Source organism: Nannospalax galili, unplaced genomic scaffold (assembly GCF_000622305.1).
Source record: "Nannospalax galili isolate Female #2095 unplaced genomic scaffold, S.galili_v1.0 scaffold290, whole genome shotgun sequence".
Taxonomy (NCBI): domain Eukaryota; kingdom Metazoa; phylum Chordata; class Mammalia; order Rodentia; family Spalacidae; genus Nannospalax; species Nannospalax galili.
Genome location: NW_008331486.1, coordinates 2,511,179 through 2,532,122, shown reverse-complemented (window position 1 = coordinate 2,532,122; position 20,944 = coordinate 2,511,179). Strand labels below are relative to the sequence as shown.

The following is a 20,944-nucleotide window of genomic DNA, read 5'->3' as shown; positions in this document are numbered from 1 at the left end:
GCTGCTGGGGGCGGAGCTAGGGTGGAGGGGTGCCCGGCCCGCCCATCTCCATCTCCGCCCGCCTCCCTGAGGTCCGGCCGCTCGGCCGAGCGCGTTCGAGCGAGGACTGTAAAAGGGTCTCGTTAGAGCCCGCAGCAAGGAGCACGGCTCGCGCACTGACTGAGGTCCGGTTCCGCTAGATGAGTGACCTCGGGCATCCCCATCGATTAAAGGGAGAAAACAGTCTTTTTGGAGTAATTGCAAAGTTCAAATGAGTGGTGCTTCCAACAGTTTAGCCCCCTTCTCTCTTGCATCTTCCTCCTCTTCCTTGCAGGCCCGGGTGGCTTGCAACCAAATGCCGGTGGCAGTTACCTTTTAAACAACCCTCTCCTCTCAGTCCTCTCTGGAGCATCTGATTTCTCAGCTCCCCAGGCTGAGATTGCTTGTTCCAGGGGTCTTTTCGCTCCTGCTCCTGCAGTCTTCACAAATCACTTGCAACGAAATCCAAGAAGCCAATGCTTACTTTTCCCAATTCAGGTCTGGGACACATTGTGTGGGTTGGATGTGTGTGCTCTTCCATAACCTACGTGTGTGTAGGCCAGAGGCTGATGGCAGGGATGTCTTCCTCAATTGCTTCTCCACATTTTTTTAAAATTCATTTATTATTTTTTAAAATTTTATGTGTATGTGTGTATTGCCTGCACGTAGGTAAGTGTACGGGTGTCGTGCAATGCCCGTGGAGGTCAGGAGAAGCTGTTGGATCCCCTGAGACTGAGCTGTCATGTGGGCACTGGGATTCAAACCCCAGTCAAGAACAACCAGTGTTCTTAACTGCTGAGCTCCCTGGAACTGGCAAAGGCCACTAAAGAAGTAAGGGAACCTCCTACAGACAGAGCACAGCGGGACAGCATATGAGAGGACCTCAACACTGAAAGGGAGGCAAATCAGACTCACAAAAGATCTAATAACAGACAGGAGCAAGTGTTGGCAGGGATGCAGAGAGATAGGAACCCTCACACAGGACTGGTGTGCTGCTTCAGAAAGCAGCCTGGCAGCTCTCTCATGTCAGACAAGGAGTTATTGTTCCAACCCCCCCCCCCTTTTTTTTTTTTTTTTTTTTTTTTTTTGAGATAGAGTCTTTCATTGAACCTGGACGTTTTGGTTTTGGCTACACTAGTTGGCCATTGAGCTAGGCCAGGGACCTACCCAGCTCTGGCCCACCACTGCTGGTATCACACATACACCATTACCACCACCACCATTTCCATAGTTTTCACACGGATGCTGGGCATCTCAATTCAAGTTCTCTTGTTTTAGAAGCAAGCACTTTAACTGCTGAGCCATTGTCCCAGCTTCTGAGTTCTGGGTCACACCTCCTTAAACTACCTCCTGCCTGATTTCTCTCTGGTTTTCCCCTTGTATTTCAACAAGGGGTCCTTTCCAGACTCTCTAACAGGCCCGTCCAACCTTCTGTACACTCTTAAGTGGCTGGACTTCCTTTTCTCTCTCTACATCGTCATTGTAGGTGATCCCTCTCTTGATCACATGTATGTTTACCCGGCTTTGTGAACTTTCATCACACAAACAAGGGATTTTTACTTGTGCCCTTAAATGCCTGCCTTACCCTCCTTACCTCTGCTCTTAAGCATTCACTCTCACCAGAACTGCAACCCTTCATTGTCTCAGAATTAATCCCACAGGGTGTTTCCATCTCCTGATGGAGATGCACTCATGCTTTGCCCCTCTCCCTGAGCTGCTGGCTCAGTGGTTCTCAAAGTGTGTTCTTCCAGGCCAGCAGTCTCAGCACTGCCTGGGAACTGGTTAGAAATACAAAATCTGGATGGGCATGGTACTGTATGCCTTTAATCCCAACACTTGGAAGGCAGAGGCAGGCAGATCTCTGTGAGTTAGAGCTGAGCCTGCTATACATAGTTCCAGGCCAGCCAGGGCTACATAGTGAGACGCTGTCTCAAAAAATCAAAACCTAACCAACAAAAACCCCACAAATTCTCAGACTGGATTCCAGTAACTGAACCAGAAACTCAACAGGAGGTGGAGTCCAGCAATTTATGTTTTCAGGAGCTGTCCATGGGATGTAGTTGGAGAACCGCTGTCCTCATCCCAGGTCGGATGACCTCGTAACTCTCCGCTGACTTCAGTTAAAAAGTCATGCATGTAGTAGGTGTTTGATCCAAATAAGCTTCTAAAGGCCCCTGGGGGGGGGGGTCAGGACCAGGACTAGTGTAAAAACTAATTATCAGTGTGTGTTCTTTTGTACACAGACCATGTCTGAAAGGACACATAACACACCAGCATCGTGGTCATTTCTAAAGAGGGGATTCCCACAGGCAGGATTGGAGGAAGAAAGGTCTTCATTGGCTATTTTTTGTTATTGTTGGTTTGCAAAGTTCCTCCCATCTATTCAAAATATAAACTGTACTTAAAACAAATCCAGCCAGGCGGCAGTTCCAGCCCCAGCTCTTTCTCATGGGTGCCGGCAGCCTGGTTAACTCCAGGTACCACCCAGAACAGCAAGGCTGAGGAACTCACCAGAGGAACTCTGCCCCCTGCTGGCGATTCTTTCACACCAACCTATGGTTTCCTCCTACCCTGCTTGGGACCTTGATTCATGCTGTTTCTTCCACTTGACAGTCTTTCCACACAGTCTGACTCACTCTTGCTTGTCCTTGGCATCTTTAAGGCTCCCAGTTCCAGAATCCTGCTTGTCACTCCTAGACACCTGCACTGTCTGAATGTTCTTAGCTGAAGCATTCATGCAATTGTGGGTTTCTGTGATTATTTGATTGTCTGTCCCCTGACTGTTGGGCTAGGCCTCCACAATGAGGCTCATACCTGCTTACCTGCCTTGTTAGCTATAACCCTATCTGGTATTGATTATTTATGTGTATGAATGTATTGCCTGCATGTGTGTACACCCATGTTATGCAATGCCCATGGAGGTCAGAAGAGGGCTTCAGACACCCTGGAACTGGCGTTATGGATGGTTGTTAGCCACCATGTAGGTGTAAGAGCAGTTAGTGCTCTTAATCACTAAGCCACCCACCTCTCTAGTCCTATTATGTGTATATGTGTGTGTGTGTATGTGTATGAGTGTCTGTGTACATGAGTGCAGGAAGCCAGAGGCATTGGATCCCCCTGGAACTGGAGGTATTTGTGAGCAGCCAATTGAATTGAAGTCCTCTGGAAGAGCATATGAGTTTTTAACTGCTGAGCTATCTCTCCAGCCTTAAGAGTCTTTTTAGTGTGCTTTTATGAGCCTGTCTCTTCAGCTGTAAACTGAGAGTAGGGGGTACTCACTTCTCAAGATTGTGGGAACAAATATAGAGAAATTAGGAAAAAATTCCAGACTGGGTGCTGGATCCTTAGTGGGTGCCTGCCTTGCAGGTTTAGGGCAGTGGCTGGAGTTATCCCCCTGACTTTTCTCAGGGCTGTGGTGTTTAGCTCTTCCCCAGAAAGACTTTCAGAAGAAAAATACCTGGGACACTGGAGCACTCTCTGAATATTCTCTGAATCGCATTAGCTACAGCTTCCATTTCCTAAGCCAGGTTTACTATTAATGGATTTGTATGGATCATCTCATTTCTTTTTTCTTTTTTTGGTTTGAGACAGGGTCTCCCTGTAGCCCCAGCTGTCCTGGAACTCACTATGTAGACCAGGCTGGCCTTGAACTCACTGAGATCTGCCTGTTTCTGCCTCCCAAGTGTCATTTATTTCTCATAACATTTGAGTAACAGCTCTTATTATTGTCTCTGTCTCATTCAGTAAGCAAGACATTGGTACTCAGAGGTAAACACTTAAGGTCATCCGGTTATTAAGAAAAAAAAAAAGCCAGGTCTGTGTTGATTCTTTCAGCCTATCAGCATTTATTTAATGATTGTGTACTAGGTGCAGGTCCTGTGTTCAGCAGCTGAGGATATATTGGGGAGAGATTAAAGGGATTTGACTAGTCAGGGAATCTGGGAAGGCTTTGGGGAGGAGGCAGCACAGAGATAAAGAGATGACCTGTTTTCAGAAGCTGAGCATTTGGTTGAACTCAGCTGCTTTTGGGTTGATTTACAGTCTTCATAGTCAAACCTCAGGCTGCAGATTTCTGCAGGGTCATGTGGTCTCTGACACCATCTCCAAGGAAGGGGAATGGCCTATATCCAGGAGCCTGTGATAGAGGGCAACTCTGGCCCTTCCCCACACATTTTAGAATCCAAAGCTGAAAAAGTATCTTTTCCAGGCAACATTAAGGGCTCTCTCTTTTTTATTTTTTTTTTAAAGTATTTTATTATTATTTTTTTATGTGTATGCCTGTATTGCCTGCATGTAGGTAAGTGCATCCGTGTTGTGCAATGTCCTCAGAGGACAGAAGAGGCCTTCAGATCAATTTGCAGGGGCCAGTGGCAGAGCACTGCTCTCTACCCTTGGGGGAGCTCAGAACTGATGACTGAGAGATCTTTTTTTTTTTCGGTCTTTTTGAGACAGGGTCTCCCTGTAGCCCCAGCTGGCCTGGAACTTACATGTAAACCAGGCTGGCCTCAAACTCACAGAGATCCGCCTACCTCTACCTCCCAAGTGCTGGGATTAAAGGCCTGTGCCACCACTCGGGCAGGAGAGATCATTTTTCTTACAGCCCAGGGAACCAGGGCCATGTGAGAACAGAAGGGACCTAGTATCCCTTGGAGGGAGGTATTGAGGTGCTATTGAAGAATTTGAACAGGATCTAAAAGGTGAGAGTTTGCAGTGGCAATGACATTTCACCTTTCTGACTCACCCATGCAACCGCCCCATCCCTCTTGGGTGATTTCATTTGTGTGTGATAGTGACAATATCAGAGCTACCTTGTTGAGTATGTCTGTGAGATTTACACAACACCGCGTTAACCTAAGTCTCTCCTAACAGTGGCTGGAGAAGATTAAGGATGAAATAAAGGTTAGTTAATACTGATAATGGACAGCTACTGGAAAACGCAGGAAGGCATGGCAAAAACTCCTGAAGAGCAGGTGAGGGAAGGGGTGTGGTAAGCATCGTAGACCGGGCTGGAATGCGAATGCCAGGATAAAGACGTAATAAAATTAAGGACTGACACACAGGAGCCAAATGACCGCAGAGGCCGACGGGGCGAGTGAGCACCTACCTACTGAGGAGGCTTCGGTGTGACCCAGGGGAGGAAAGGCAGGCAAAGCACCAATGTTCTTGCTCTTTGTCTTCAAGCAGGCCAGGTAGTGCTTAAGCCCTGGGCTGCAGCCACGAGTTTTCGCTGACGGTGGTGGTCACTGAAAAGGGCCACCGGGGCATGTCTGGAGGCCGGTGCAGCCCGCCACCTGGCGGCCGCAGAGGTGGGATCCGGTGGAGGAAGTGGAGAAAATCCAGGAGTTTGTTTAGGGAAAACCTCGGGGAAACTGAGGCAATGTGAGAATTTGAGTACTGGAATCTTTCAGCAGGACACGGTTCCTAGTCCAATTCCCACTTTCTAGATAGGTAAAGTGAGCAAAGGGAAAAGAGAACAGGCTGGAAAGGGGGCCACTCTTAAGACAGAATGCTTTAGGGCACCCCGGAGTCGAGAGTCTAAAGTTTTGCTTTGTTGAAGACATCAATGGCCCGCATCTTAGTTTGCCCATCTGTTCTATGGGCAGGGGTGGAGGGGGCGCGAAATGAAAGAGGAGGAAGAGAAACTTTTAGTCTTTCCCGCCCACCCGGAGGTAGGAGGCTTTAAACACTTCTCCGGAAAGCAGAGTTGTATAGATTGTATTTGCATACGAACGCAGTCACCTTGAGTTAAACTCGGGTCCTTTAATCTCCGGTCCAATTTGTCCCGCAGCCGCGCAGGAAGGCCCCCTGAATACCTACAAACCCCGCCCCCTGGGGCCCTGCCCACAGGGCTGGACTTGGTTGCACGTGCTCACCCGGCTCCCGGTCGGTCCGCCTCCTTGGGAGGACTCATTGTTGGTGAGGGGGACAGAAGCAGTCGAACAGCGCTCTGAGCACGGACAAGTTACAATAGAGAGAAGACCATTAAATAACCGCTTGTTTTATATTTATCGGAAGTTTGATCCTAGTTCTTGATACCGAGTAAGTCTTGGCTTTTCCTTTTCAGGACGGCCTTATCCTTCCCTACATCCCTGCAGTTGGTAGAGTCCAGCGTGGCCGGCCTCGCCAAGAGGACTACATTTCCCAGCACACCCCGCGGGGCCGTGCGTGGCAGCGGCGCGTGACGCTAGAGAAGGGAGCTGGCCAGTGCTGAGGGGGCGCGGCGCGGAGCCGGGCGGCTCGGGGCCCAGAGCGCGCCGTGGCCGGGAGCCCGCCGGCCCCTGACAGCCCCCTCCCCCCCGGTGGACGACGAAGACGACGACTAGGGCGCGGGTCATGGCGGAGCAGCGACCCCAGCGCGGGCCCTGACCTCCGCCGCATGGAGCGGGACGAACGGCCGCCTAGCGGAGGGGGAGGCGGCGGGGGCTCGGCGGGGTTCCTGGAGCCCCCCGCCGCACTCCCTCCGCCGCCGCGCAACGGTGGGTGAGGGGCCCCCACCCGCGACTCCCTTTCCTCTCAGCCGACTCTCGCTCTGGGACGCCGCGATGTGGACAGCACTGGCGGGGCTCCCGGGTCCCCCTGCGCGGACACAGTCGCGCGTGGTCCGCTGGGCCCAGGTTTCCCCTCCCCCCAACCCCCCATCGGGGCCCGATGGGTACCTCCCCCGGGCGTCCCGGCCCCCTTCTCCCTGGGCTTCCCCACGCGGGAGTCTCCGGCCGGGCGGTCGCCACACCTAGGCAGCCTTCACCTTCCGAGCTTGTCGGTTCTCCTGTGCGCGGACCCTGGATTCCCCCTGCTCCCCGCATGGTGCCCATCCCGGACCTCCGAGTGCTGCTCCCGCCCCCTGGCCTCCCCTTCCCCGGCGCCCGCACGCGCGCGTCCCGGCCCGAGCCGCCTCTCCCGGGAGGCGACTTTCTGCAGGCGTGGGTCTCCCGGGCTTGGAGGGGGGACACCTGCCTGAACCCGGCGCGTCCCGGCCCAACCCGGGCCCAGCCTAGTTCCTCGTCCGGTGCTGGGACTTCCTCACCTGGCCGGGCGGCTCCGGTCCCTCGCCCGCCTCCCTCTCTCCTCCTCCCTCCGCGGCCGGGTGTTTTATTTGTATCTGTTTGATATTTTTCCCCTCGGTGTTTGCTGCGGAATGTTTTTATTGGTAACGTGTAAGGCGCTTTTGTGAGGTCGTAAAAGGTGAACTTTTGAACTTGGAAAGCGCCCTGGAGCAATTAGCGCAGGCGATAGCCCCGGGAGGCCTGCATTACAAAGGGTGTTCGTAGTCGGCTGGCAAACGCTGCCGCTGCAAACCCGATTTATTTATTTATTTGCCCTGCCTTCCACCTTTCACATCTCATTTCCGAATAAAGGGCAGGCTCTCGGAGATTCCTGCCTCCTCCCCTCTCCGTGCCATAAACTCGCAATTCTCTAGAAGATCTGGGACCCGAACAGTGTCTAACAAGTACCAGATTTCAGATTGAATGCAAACACCCGGCACAGTTAGGAGGCACTAAAAATTAATTGCTTTAGCAAGAAGTTTCTCAGTCAGGACAGTGACCTGGCAGGTGTGAGTAAAAGTAACCTGAAAATGGGTCACTCGGGCGCTCAATTGTTGAATGAGCGAGGAACTGCAAATCAGAGAAATCCTGAATTCGATCTACTTCTTCATACGTTTATTAATTCAGCAAACGTTTATTGATTTAGTAGATCTCTGTGCGTTTTTTTTTTTTTTTTTTTTTAAAGGGGGAAAGTGTTTAGAAGGCCTGGTTAATTTGGTAGGATGGTGATCAAATAGTGATGTGTTTTCAAAGCTCTTCTTTTAAAGAGGTGTATGGTGTGCGGTGTCTAGGCTGGGCGTCCGGTGAGGTGTCTTTGGAGACTTGATTTCTGAATGTGAAACATGTTTGAGATCGATAAAATCCCACATCACAAAGGGAAGGCAGGAATCTGGTTAGGGCAGGCGACAGTATCTGTAGGAACAAAGATGATTTCTTTAATGTATTTGGGTTTTTTAAGGCTAATTTATATGGAGATTTGATTTGTTATTAGTTTGTGAATATTATAACTCCCTTATGTAAAATTTGCCATGCGGATTTTTAAAAATTTAAGCTCCAGGTCTATCCTGTTAGTGTATTTTGGTAATGCCTTCCTATGTGCAAACAATTCCTCTACCCACCTGTGCTTATGATGTAGATGGACTGGTTTTATTGCAGCCATCACTTTCAATTCTACTTTGAGAATATTATTGTAAAAGAAGCCAAAGAACAATGCATTTGTTATTAATTATTCATTAGTACATTTTAAAGACCTGAGTGGCAATTTAGCTCTTAATCAGATTTCTGTTTAATAGTCACCTTTTCCTCAACTAATCAGAACCATTTAAAAGAATCTTAAGGTGCAATCCATTTAGGCTAAAGTGTCTTTAATATTTCACATCAGTACAAATTGGTGATAATGAATTTTTGTTGGAAACAGGAGTACTTTTAGTGGCTTTATGGGTTTAAAAGAAAATACATGAAGTTGTTGAGGAATATCTTGTTTTTCAGTGTAAAAAATTAGCATTGTGGTCACAGTGTTTTACAGCTTTTTATTAGTATTTATCGTCCTCACAGAATTGCCAAAATATAAAATAAACCTTGCTCTTACAATAGTGGACATTTTTTTTTTTTTTGCTTCCTAATGAATATTTTTCTCCAGAGATAAATGAAATTGTTTAATTTCTGATCAGAAAAACCCCTCACTTTTCATTTCCATTTTTTGTGAAATATTTGCAAGAGACAGCCATCTACAGAGGAGGTCTTTGGTCTGTCTTGAAGAAATAAAGTGGAGGTGGAATTTTAGAAATGTTTCCTGCCGGAAACGCCACTGATGCTGAATTTACAGTCCTTGGGATGTTTTTTATGATTGCATCAGGGCAGAGTTACTAGCCTTTTGATGCACCATCACCCTTCCAGGAATTCCTTGTGCTGACTGTGCTATTTTCGGTTGTTGCTTATAGGTTTTCCTAACATGAACTAATTTAGTTGCAAGAGGATTGCTTCCTTTTGGGATTTCAAAGGAAGATGAATGATTTGAGAAAGCATTTGCTGAGTATTGCATTTTTTTTTTTAATTTAAGGGAATGAGGGAGTAGATTTTTAAATATTTACGGTAAAAGAAGGGAATAAGCCATTAAAAGTAATTAAAAACATATTTCACATAATTATATAATGGAAGAAATGAGTTCACTAAAGAATGTGATGCCTTTTCCCCCTTGGTATGACTATACCAGGGAAATGCTTCTTTCTGAAAATAAGTTAGCTACTATTTTACAAGTCTAGCTTACAGTTCTGTGACTTGAAAAGTTAATTCTGGATTAACTGAGAATTTACTAGTTTCCTTAAAAAGAACACTGTAGCACTGTTCAAAGTTATGCATTCATTCATTCAGCACACAGATTCCTCCCCCCTTCCTCCCCCCTTCCTCCCCCCTTCCTCTCCCCTTCCTCTCCCCTTCCTCTCCCCTTCCTCTCCCCTTCCTCCTTTCTTTTTCCTCCTTTCCTTTCTTTCTTCAGTAGGTTCTGTAATCTCCAAAGAACCCTGAAAGACAGCAGTGAACATAATTTGGGGCAGTTGAGATGTTAGATGACCAAGTTTCCAGTCTCTGAGGTACAATTCACAGATTCTGAGTACTTCTAGTTCTCATAGAGTAGGAGCTGGGCATGCATCTGAAATTCATTGTGAATATTATAGCCAAAAGTATGCTTGTGCAAGGATGTGAAAAGGTATTAGAAGGGAAGCTAATGAAAAGAAATGCTGGCAAATTGTCAAAACTTTGACCATATCATATATTTCAATACTCATAATTTCTTGATTTCTCACCCTCTCTGCCTTTTTTCCTGGGGTTGTGAGGCAAAAGTAGAAAATATGTTTTAGGTTAAAATACATAATTTTAGGAAAGTTTATAAAAATCTATTAAGTAGAACAATAAAAATGCCTTATTTTGTATGTAAAGCAGATTATAGTCATCTTGTATACGAAAAAGGGTCAGAATCAACAGTTTTGAATCAACAGATAAGAAGCAGGCTCCCATTTCAACAAGAAATATCTGTCCCTGAAACAGCTTTAAACAGAAGATTGCTGTCTAATGTGCTCACATAGGTAGTGATTTAGATAACCAATTCTTTGTAATATCTTGAAAGTATTTCCAAAATAAACATGTTTTAAAGGAAAGAGTTTTCTTTCAAAACTTGTAGTCTAAGGTCAACTTAAAGAAATTTTAAATTTATTAAAGATTTTCCTGGTTTAGATAATTTCTTGAACATTTATGGATGTCTCTGGTTGATAACTAGGATTCAGAGATCCCAGAACTACCAGAAGTTGGTGAGGAAGAGGCTTGGTATTGAGCCAGGTCATTTTTCAGATATTGAGATTTTTTTTTTGTGTTAACCCTTCAGATTCATCTGAGCTTAACTGTAACTTTGAAAAACATCTGGATGTAACTTTTATATGCAATATTCCTAAAATCAATGCCAGTCTTCCTGTTTCCTAATGTTCTCCAGCATAGTTGAGAGTGTTAGGTTGTAATGGAAAATTGGGGAGGGGGATAACCCAAACTCATAACATTGTGAGCTATCCATTGTTTAGAAACAGCTAAGAATAATTTATTTGAATAAAATGTTTCTACTTATTCTGTACGTTCCTATGGCCTGTTAAACAGCAACCTTTCTAGAACAGCTTCTAAAGAAAACTTTTTTTTTTTTCCGTGGGTACAATTATTTAAATAAGACTTTCCTAGTGTACCCAGTAATTCTAATTAACAGTGATTTAGTTTGGGAGCTGACCAGGATTTCCTCAGCTGGCTGCTAGGGAGCTGAATTGCTTTTTTCCCCACCCCCAGCTGCATGGAGTCTTTTGATCCCAAGCTACCCTGGTTGTCATTTGAGAAAGCAAATTGAGAGAGAATAAGTAGGGAAAATAGCCTACTTTGAGCTTCATTTGCATTTCTGAATTTTTGTTCTTAAATTATAGGAATAACTGAACCTTTAAATTTATGTTGATGGAAGAAAGCAGGATTTTCTTAAAAATACAGTTTTTCTTTTAAATTTTTCAAAAATTTGCCTTTGTGGAGTAGAACAGTTTTTTTTATTCAAAGTAATTGATGGTTTTTTTCCTTCAGCATTTTGTTTTATTTATTTCAAATATTTTATTTTATGTGTGTGAGTGTATTGTCTGCATGTAGCTAAGTGCACCCATGCTGTGCAGTGCCAGCGGAGGACAGAAGAGACTGTCGGATCCCCTGGAACTGGAGTTATGGACAGTTGTTAGCTGCCATGTGGGTGCTGGGATTCAAACCTGGGTCCTCTGCAAGAACAGTGTTCTTAACTGCTGAGCTATCTCTCTAGCCCCTCCTTCAGCATTTTATAATCTCAAATTGAAAATTTTAAATTCTTAAGTTTCATACAAGTAAATTCTATAATTTTGTTATATTCAGAATTAACATTAAAGAGTGTCTTCAGATGATATCTTTGCCTCCAGATTGTGGATGCTACACCCTTAAGTTTGTTTATACCCGAGAAGCTATTCAAGCATAAACCACAGATGGCAGCAGTAGTATATTTTTCTGTTTTCTAGACTGATGCTTGCTTTTAAGTTGGTGTCAATTCTGTGGACACTGTTGATAAGTCAGCTGGCAGGTGTAATGTTTCCAAAACCAATTCCCTGGATAGCAACATGAATATTATTCTGGGAAACAAATCTGAGCATTTGATTTGGAGATATACTCTGTGGGTGGTTTGAGTCAGAAGAGTAACTTTCTTCTCATTGTCAGAGTGAGATATTCTATTTTAAAAGTTGATAATATCAATTGAAGGCATTGTTAGAATAGTAAGCTATAGCACATTGGATCTGTGGCTGTAATGTGTCATTAGCAAAGAATGTGTCTTAATATTTGCTTGAAACAATTTTGGAAACAATTTATAATCAAATATTTTTTCACAATAATTTTGAGAGAAATGTATAGGTAGATGCCTCATGTAGATTTCCTCAGCTACTTTCAACTTTGATTTCATAGAGTCATGGAATTTTAGGTCTCTGTAAGCATTTCAGAGGCCTGAGTGGATTCTATCTACTGTTTTTCCAATTCTTCATTGTAGTGTTAAGATTTCTGTGTTCTCTATTCTTTTTCTTGTAAAAGAGTACCTTAATAAAGATAGTTGATTAAACTTCCTGTGATTTTTTTTTTTTCTTTGAGACATATTCTGGTAAAAGATTTATGAAACAGTTCATTGACATCTATTTAAAAAAAGGAGGTTGGTTCAGTGTGGGGTACTATCTTTACATATCTAGCTTTCATTTAAAAGCTTACTCTTTTTTTTTTTTTTTTTTTTTTTGAGATAGAGTCTCCTTGTAGCCCCAGCTAGCCTGGAAATCACTGTGTAGACCAGGCTGGCCTGAACTCACAGAGATCCGCCTGCCTCTGCTGGGATTAAAGGTGTGCGACACCATGCCTTTTGGACTTTTTAAAAAATAGATTATTTTTATTTATACTAGTGTATTCCTTGCATGTATGTGAGTGTACCCATGTTACGCAATGCCTTGGAGGTCAGAAGAGGGTGTTGGAGTCCCCTGGAACTGGAGGAGTTAAGGACAGTTCTTAGCTGCCATGTAGGTGCTGGGAATCAAACCCAGGTCCTCTGCAAGAGCAGTCAGTGCTTTTAACAGCTGAGCCATCTCTCCAGCCTCAAAAACTTTTCTTTTTTTAAATTTTTAAAAATTGATTATTTTTATTTTATGTGTTTGCATGTATTGCCTGTATGTAGGTAAGTGCACCCATGTCGTGCAATGCCCGTGGAGGTCAGAAGAGGCTGTCAGATCCCCTGGGACTGGCGTTACAGACAATTGTTAGCTGCCATGTAGGTGCTGGGATTTGAACCCGGGTTTTCTGCAAAAACAACCAGTGTTCATTATTTCTTGATCATTTATTACTATACTGTTTCAGATTTAATCTCTTCCAATTTACTGAGTCTTTAAATTTAATGTTGCATCTAAACCAGTGGTTTATCAAAATGTAGTCCAAGGATCTGTGGAGTCCCTGAGACCCTTTCAGGTAGTTTTCCAGGTCAAAAGTCCTTTCATTATAATTATATAAGACAATATTTGTCTTTATCATTCTGTTGACTTTTGCACTTTTTTTTTTGTTTTGTTTTGTTTTGTTTTGAGACTGGGTCTCCCTGTAGCCCCAGCTGGCCTAGAACTTGCTATGTAGACCAGGCTGGCCTTGAACTCACAGAAACCCACCTGTCTTGGCCTCCCAAGTGCTGGGATTAAAGGTGTGTACCACCATGCCTGGCTTTTGCACTGATTTTGCAAAAACAATAGTGGGTAAAAACTGCTGGCATCTTGGCAGAAATGAAGCAGGCAGACAGTGCACAGACATTGTATTCTTCACACGCATGTATTTATACTTTAAAACAACCAGCCATTTTCACTTAAGAATGTCCTTGAAGCAGCAGTAAAAGTGATTAACTTTATTAAACCTCAGTCTTGAGTATGTATGTTTTGATATTTTAAGTGATGAAGTAGCAGGTTACACAGCATTTCTAATGAATACTAAAATAGATTTTAAAAAGAATCTTTTTTTTAAAGTTATTTCTGGGGCTGGAGAGATGGCTCAGCAGTTAAGAGCACTGACTGCTCTTGCAGAGGACCAGGGTTCGAGTCCCAGTACCCACATGGCGGCTACGAACCGTCCTTAACTCCAGTTCCAGGGGAATCTGACACCCTCTTTCTGACCTCCGTCGTATTGCATGATATAGGTGCACTCACATACATGTAGGCAGTACAATCATACACATAAAATAAAAATAATAAAAATATTTTTAAAAAAAGTTATTTTTATATTATGTATGAATGAGTGTTTGCATGTGTACATGTAATGTGTGCATGCCTGGTGTCTGTGAAGATCAGAAAGATTGGATCCCCTGGAACTGGAGTTACAGATGGTTGTTAGCCACCTTGTGGGTGCTGGGACGTGAACTCGGGTCCTCTGCAAGAGCAGTAAGCACTTTTTTTGGGGGGGTGGTCTTTTTGAGTTAGAATCTCCCTGTAGCCACAGTTGGCCTGGATTCACTATGGACACCAGGTCAGCCTCTAACTCTCCAGCCCCCAGAAAAATTGTTTTATGGAGAAAATTCTTTTGTTGTTTATGTTGAGAGGTAAACTGCTTTTTTTTTTTTTCATGAACTATTATTTTTACTTGAAAGAATAACTGACATAGTATGGTTTCTTGAATTCTAGGTATTTGGCAGACCATTTTTCTTATAAGCTAACAATAAATTTACCACGTCAAGGAAAACTAACAGTATTTGTTGCCTGTATTACAGTTTAAGCTTTCAGGTGATGAGTTTTAAAATCTTGTACCTGCCACTATGAATTTCCCAGCTTTTTAGTGCTTAAAACCTTTTCTGATGAGATAGTGATATTAAAATGTGGTATTATATACATTATTACTTCCCCAAACAGGTATACTATTTCAGTACTGTATGGCTGGGCATGGTGGTGGCTATAATTATGGCACTCAGGAGGTTGATAGAGGAGGATTGTGAGTTCTAGGCCACATAGTTAGACTCTGTCACAAGAAAATTAAAAAACCTGCATGGGACAAAGATCTGTTCATATGCAAGTTAATGTAATTGAGTATACATACTCTACTGATACTTTTTGTTTTATTTTATACTGTGCTGGAAATTGAACCAGGGCTCTTTTATATGCTAGGCAAACAATGCAACTGAACTGTCTCCCAGACCAGTGATAAGGTTTTAGAGTCTGCATTGAACTAGCTTTTAAGAAACCACCACTTACTGAATTTTGGTATGATATTAAAGAAAAATATCCACAATGCTTTTTGTTTCATTTTTGTTTTCTTGAGACAGGGTCTTCCTATAGCCCTAGCTGGCCTAGAACTCATGTAGACCAGGCTGTTCTGGATCTCACAGAGATTCAACTGCTTCTGCCTTCTGAGTGCTGGTATTAAATGTGTGTGCCACCATGCCTGGCCACAGTTTTCATTATTTTTCAAAGCAAGTATTTTTTTTCTTTTTTTGGTCTTTTTTGAGACAGGGTCTCCCTGTAGCCCCAGCTGACCTGGAACTCACTATGTAGACCATGCTGGCCTTGAACTCACAGAGATCCACCTGCCTCTGCCTCCCAAGTGCTGGGATTAAAGGTGTGCGCCACCACGCCCAGCTGCAAGTATTTTTTTCAATTATGTATCTGTGAAACCAGATTTTCTGCCCATGCTTCACCTAAACGTGTCCCATAACCCACCTAAATGTGTCCCAGTATATTGAATGGAGAAACAGGAGAATCTAGCTGCTACAGTTAAGCCAGATATTGAATAGATGAGTAATGTAAAATGGTAGTACTCTTCTAATTTTATGTTTTATTGGAAAATGTACTTTTTTTTTTATTTTTGAGGCAGGGTCTCCTTGTAGCCCCAGCTGGCCTGGAACTCACAGAGATCCACCTGCCTCTGCCTCCTGAGTGCTGGGATTAAAGGCGTGCACCACCAAGCCTGGTCCCTAGAAAATTACTTTTTAAATATATAACATATAATGAGCTGTTAATTACTTTTAAGTAAATAAATAATACTTTAAAAGTTTTAGCTTTATTTTCTAGTATGATAAGTTCTCAATAGGTAAATCCAATCCATATATAATACCTGCTTTTTGGAGTCCTCAGTAATTTTTCAGAGCGTAAAAGGGGTTCTTAAATCATTCTGACCAAATAGGAGACCTCTGATATAAATGGACAAACTTAATGTATAAGAAAATGGTGACTTTACCAGATACTATTGCTAGTACTTGGCTTTTATGAGTTTTTCCTCCCCTCCTCTTCCCTCCTCCCCCTCCTCCCTTCCTTTTCCTCTTCTCCTCCCTATCCTCATCCCTCTACCCCCTTTCCTTCTTCCCTCTCATCTTTCTCTCCCTTCCCATTTTTCTGAGACAGTCCTGCTGTATGTAGCCAAAGCTAACTTCAAATACTATCTTCATGCCTTAGCTTCCTGAGTGCTAGGATTAGATCACCACCATGCCTGGTTTGGATTTCCTTTTTCTTTCTTTTACTGGAAGAGTGAATATCATTTTATGTTTTCTTTGCTTGATGCTAAATGAAATGTACCATAGTTTACTGTCAGTGAGCTCTGATCAGCCTTTTGCTAAGTTTCCCAACAGTACCATTTTCTGCACCAAGGGTATGCTTAAAATTGTGGACTTAAAATCTGACACAAGAATAATAAGATTCATTGGTACAAAAACAGTGAATTGTTCATAAGAGATGAGATAAAAATTCCTTTTTTTTTTTTTTTTTTTTTTTTTTGTGCTGGGATTAAGGGTATACACCACTGTGACCGCCAAAAAATTCCATGAAAAAAAACTTGCAGAGGCCCCAGGTTCAGTTCCTAGCACCCACATAGGGCAGTGTAGGACAGCTCACAACAACACCCTGTAACTCCAGCTCCAGGGGATCAGACTTCCTCTTCTCGTGGTAGGCACCTACATTCACATGCACATAACCCCACAGGAGCACACACAGACATTAAAAATAGATTAAAAAAAAATAGCTTGCTTATTTGCTTTTCTTGGACACATGTTGTCTTTGGGGGATTCTTTTATTTTTATTATTTTTATTTTTCTCTTTGTGTGAGTGTTATGCCTGCAGTGTGTAAGTTTACCCATGTTGTATAATGCCCATGGAGAAGAGGACATTGGATCCCCTGGAACTGGAGTTGTGGACAGCTCTTAGCCACCATGTGGGTGCTGGGATTCGAACCTGGGTCTTCTGCAAGAACAGCCAGTGCTCTTAACCGCTGAGCCGTCTCTCCAGCCCTTCTGGCACTGCCATTTTGTGGATTGGTCTGCTTTCCACCTTTGCTTTCGCTGAGGTCGTAATAGGTGTGCATAGGAGGATACCTCCTCTGGCCCAAGAATACCCTTTCTAGCATAACATTCTGGTGTAAGCCAGTTACTATGTTAATAGTTAGGAATTTGCTTCCTTGAATGGTTGCTAGCTAGAACTCAATTCTGCAGTGAACTTGCTGGCTGAAGAAAAGTCACATAAGGAAACTGTAGCAGAACTTAGCTCTGATGTAACTAAGAGCTCTGTGGTCATCTTGGTGTTCCTGAGGTTTCATGTACCTTTTAGATATCCGTGTTTGTTGGAGTTTGTAGCACAGTTATAAGTAAAATGTTTTCTATTTTGATTTTAATGCTTGGATTTTGTTTCAAATGAAGTCTTTAAATGTATTCTAGAATTGAGTCAAGTCACTTTAATAAGTAACCCTAATAATTGAAGCTTATTTGTTTTTTTCCTTCATGTTGCTACTACACTCTTGAAATCTAACTTGTCATGAGCTTTTCTTCTCTGACCTTTCAGTCCTTCCACCAAAATGTGGCTCAACCCGATAATAAACCACCTGGGGGAACCCCCCACTGACATCCATTTAGAAGGCTCTGTGTTTTGGAAGTGTTACTAGTAGTGCCAGCCAAGGGAGGAAGGGTTTTGGTTAAATGGTGTGGGAGGCAAAGAGCAGGGATTGGAGTGTAGCTCAGCAAAGATGGCTATGTATTTAACTGTCACTTCTCTGAATTTCTGCCTAATAGACTGTGTTTACTGTTCTAAGCATGTTCCACCTACTAACCCACTTTATCCTTATAACCTTGTGAATCAAGAAAGCTCTATTCTCATTTTATAGCTATAAAAACTGAGGCCTGGGGCTTAGGGAGATGGCTCAGCAGATAAGAGTGCTTGCCTATAAGCCCTAAGACCCTGCAGCTGGCTCCTGTAAGTTGTCTTCTGATCTCCACATGTATGCTGTGGCATACACACAAATATATAAATATATAAAATAAAAACAAGAAAAAGCATGAGGCCCACAGAGATTAAGTACTCTCTCCATTTCATAGTAAAAGCATTAATAATTTGTTTCCTAGGTTTAATATCCCTTTTTCCTTATATATTCTGGTATCTCTGAAATTGCCTGCTGGTTATCAGTATTAGAGACAAGGTCTGTAAAGTGCCTAGCATGGTGTTTACCACAGGGCAGACAGCTGAGAGTCCAGGCTATTTACACTTGTTGAGAAGGCCAAGAATTTAGCTCCTGTTGATGAGGCAAGAAGATTCATTTTTTGAGTTCCAAGTAACTGTTTTTCTTTTTTCTGATGTTGGTTTTAATAAGCGATTAATCAAAAGATAATTTTGCTACAACAGGGTCAATTCTTGGTGAATCAGAGGCATGGGTTCTCAGGAAAACAGGGATTTTTTTTACCTACTAATGTACCTGTACCTTGAGCATAGGGAATTGCAGTTTCATGAATGTTGAATGATTGAAAGAAAAGTCACGTCAGAAATCTTTTCCCATTTTGCTGGTAGTCAGAAACAGTCTATAAAATATGTAAGAGAAGAAAATTGAGAGAATCGGGGGTCCAACAGTATGTTAAAGCAAGGCAGTATGCTGAAGTGAAAGTTTTAATGGGCCCTCCCAGCACTAGAACAGTTTCTGGTCAGAAACAATGCTCTCATAATTTAAAAGAGACTAGATACCTCAGAATAAGATGAGATGGCCAATAAACTTTGGACTGCTTGACTGCATTTGAGAATGCAGTTTTGGAAAAGATGGCCTTTGTCCCTTGTCCCTTTTTCATTTCTGGTACACAAAAGCTGGCTGTATGAAGGGGAGAGGCCAGTCTAAGAAGACTGATCTCGCCCTTTGAAAATGTTAATGTAAAAGCGAGCTGTCTAAAGCTTGTAGAATACAGATGGTGACTTCTAGCAAAGAGATAGTGAGAAAAATGTGAAAAATGATACACAACAGTGGGTCGTAGATTGTGATAACAGTGTAGTTTGCACAGGAAAGGACTCCAGAGAACAGATGCCCAGGAAGCAGTTTATGTCTGAGTTCTGATTCTCTGTCTCAAAGGTATTTAGTGTCTCTATGGACATACCTTCAAAATGAGACAAAATCAGTTAATCCCTGAAACGATTTTCAAGCTGTATGATGGAAATGAATTGGGTAGAACTGGAAGTTGAAATTTAGGGAAGCCCCGCATGAACCAAGTGGTCCTCAGCCCGGATTCTGAGAGAATATGATCTCATATGCTGTTGAGTCATTTTTACACACACATTTACATCATCTCTCCTGTTTTACTTTGGAACACCTGGCTGCTGTATAGTCCATAGAGTCACATTTACATGTGAATTCCTTTCTTTGAGTTCATGTTGTTTACAATTAAAGTTCCAACCTTAACTGTAATTTGTAGCATAAAGTTGAGAAAAAGAGTATTCACTATTCACTCCTTTTTTTAAACATCACTTTTCTTTCCATTTATAACCCCCTTCTGCCACACTTTCTCTTTTATGGGTATAGTTTTATTCACTGAACCAAATCCATAGTTTGAGAGTTTTCTCTCATTAGTTGTAAAGGGATTTTAAACTGCAAAACTTATTCAGCATTGAGATGAGTCCTATCTTCTGAAGATTAAATGCCCTGCATTTGAGAACATGGATTCATTAAAGAAAATTACAAAACAGAAGGGAAACCTTAAATGCTGCAGGCCTATGAAAGGGGAGCCCAGCAGGAAAGGGGAGAGGCAGTGCCATGGGGGAGGGGCAGAGTGGGGTGTGTGGCCAGGGAACCGCAGTTGAAATATTCATCAATCATTTTACTGGCACCAGGAAACCAATCAGCCTTTTAGAGGGGAGAACTTAATCAGTCACCTAATGTGGGAAAATACAATTGCCCCCCCCCCCAATATTTTCTTTCTTGTTCATGAATTAAATCCCAAAGATAGACGGGCTGGCTAAAATTCAGAATTCAACTGATTGCAAACAGTACTGAATATACTTCTGTGACGAAGTTCATTAAATGTTGAAGATAAAATTTCCTGTCTGCTTTGAGCTATTTTAAGAACCTATTTCCAAGTAAGTTTGCTTTTCATACAGTTTCCATTAATTAAAAATATGAGCAGCACATGTAAAATACTGTGAATTTTCAGACTTCTTCCTGGCAGAATACCAGTTTTTCACATGCCTTGTTTGTAAAGCAGTGTTTGAGCTTTGTCTGAGGGGCATATCCTGGGGAACACAGTTGGAAGTCCTTCCATATAAATAAAAGTGGGAGGGATTTGGTATTTTGTATTTAGGATTTAAATAGTTGTGATTTCTGAACTCTCATGTTTGAATTGCCTGTGGCTGTTAGGGTCCTTAGACCTGAGCTCTCTAAGAATCTGCTGTTTTAAAAGTAGAAAACAGAAGAGAAAGTTACTCATAATCCTACCATGAAGCTACTTACTAACATTTTTAAGTTCTACTTTTTTGTTTTGTAACTTTTTAAAGTATTTTCTCATGTTACGAACTTCACTCATGCAACATGAATTTATTTAAAACTTCTGATGCCTATTTGACAGCCATCACCTTTCATTACTGTTCATTTGGATAGTTTTTTAGTTTTCCATTGTTAGAACAGTGCTGTCTACATTATCCTTTGTTTTATCTTGGCCTTTGGGTGGAGTAATGTCTAGAATTTTGTATCTGCTTCAGTGTTTTTTCACTAGTAATTGATTTAATTTATATTGAGATACCTATGCTAACTAGGACTGTCAGTACTAATTTTAAAAGTTCTAAGTACTTCAGATGGCATGAGACATTGTGACAGGCTATTTGCTTTGTTTTGTTTTTGAGAGATAAAGTAATTCTGAGTACTTTCTAATTTTTTCCTTTTTGATTTCTTTGTTTTTTTGAACAGGGTCTCACTGTGTATCGCTGGCTGGCTTCAAACTCAGATCAGACTGCCTCTGCCGCCTGAGTGTTGGGATGGCAGATGTGCGACACCACTCCCAGTTATGTTTTTTCCCCCTTTGGGGTTGGGGAGGCAGGCATATATGCGTGTTTGTGTGTGGATGCAGGTGT

At 42.7% G+C, this 20,944-nt stretch overlaps 1 protein-coding gene across 5 annotated transcripts in view; it reads left to right on the top strand.

Moving 5' to 3' along the window:
- Nucleotides 1-6,167: 6,167 nt before the first annotated feature.
- Nucleotides 6,168-20,944, top strand: part of Nr6a1 (nuclear receptor subfamily 6 group A member 1) — a 198,908-nt gene continuing 184,131 nt past the window's right edge. For 4 of the 5 annotated variants that reach the window (XM_029559546.1, XM_029559541.1, XM_029559538.1 and 1 more), the window contains exon 1: nucleotides 6,241-6,494. In XM_029559546.1, the coding sequence (XP_029415406.1) occupies nucleotides 6,395-6,494 (100 nt within the window). In that variant the 5' untranslated portion in view covers nucleotides 6,241-6,394. Of the gene's footprint in view, nucleotides 6,495-20,944 lie in introns of all 5 variants that reach the window. The other variant, XM_008824611.3, reaches the window with a different exon arrangement.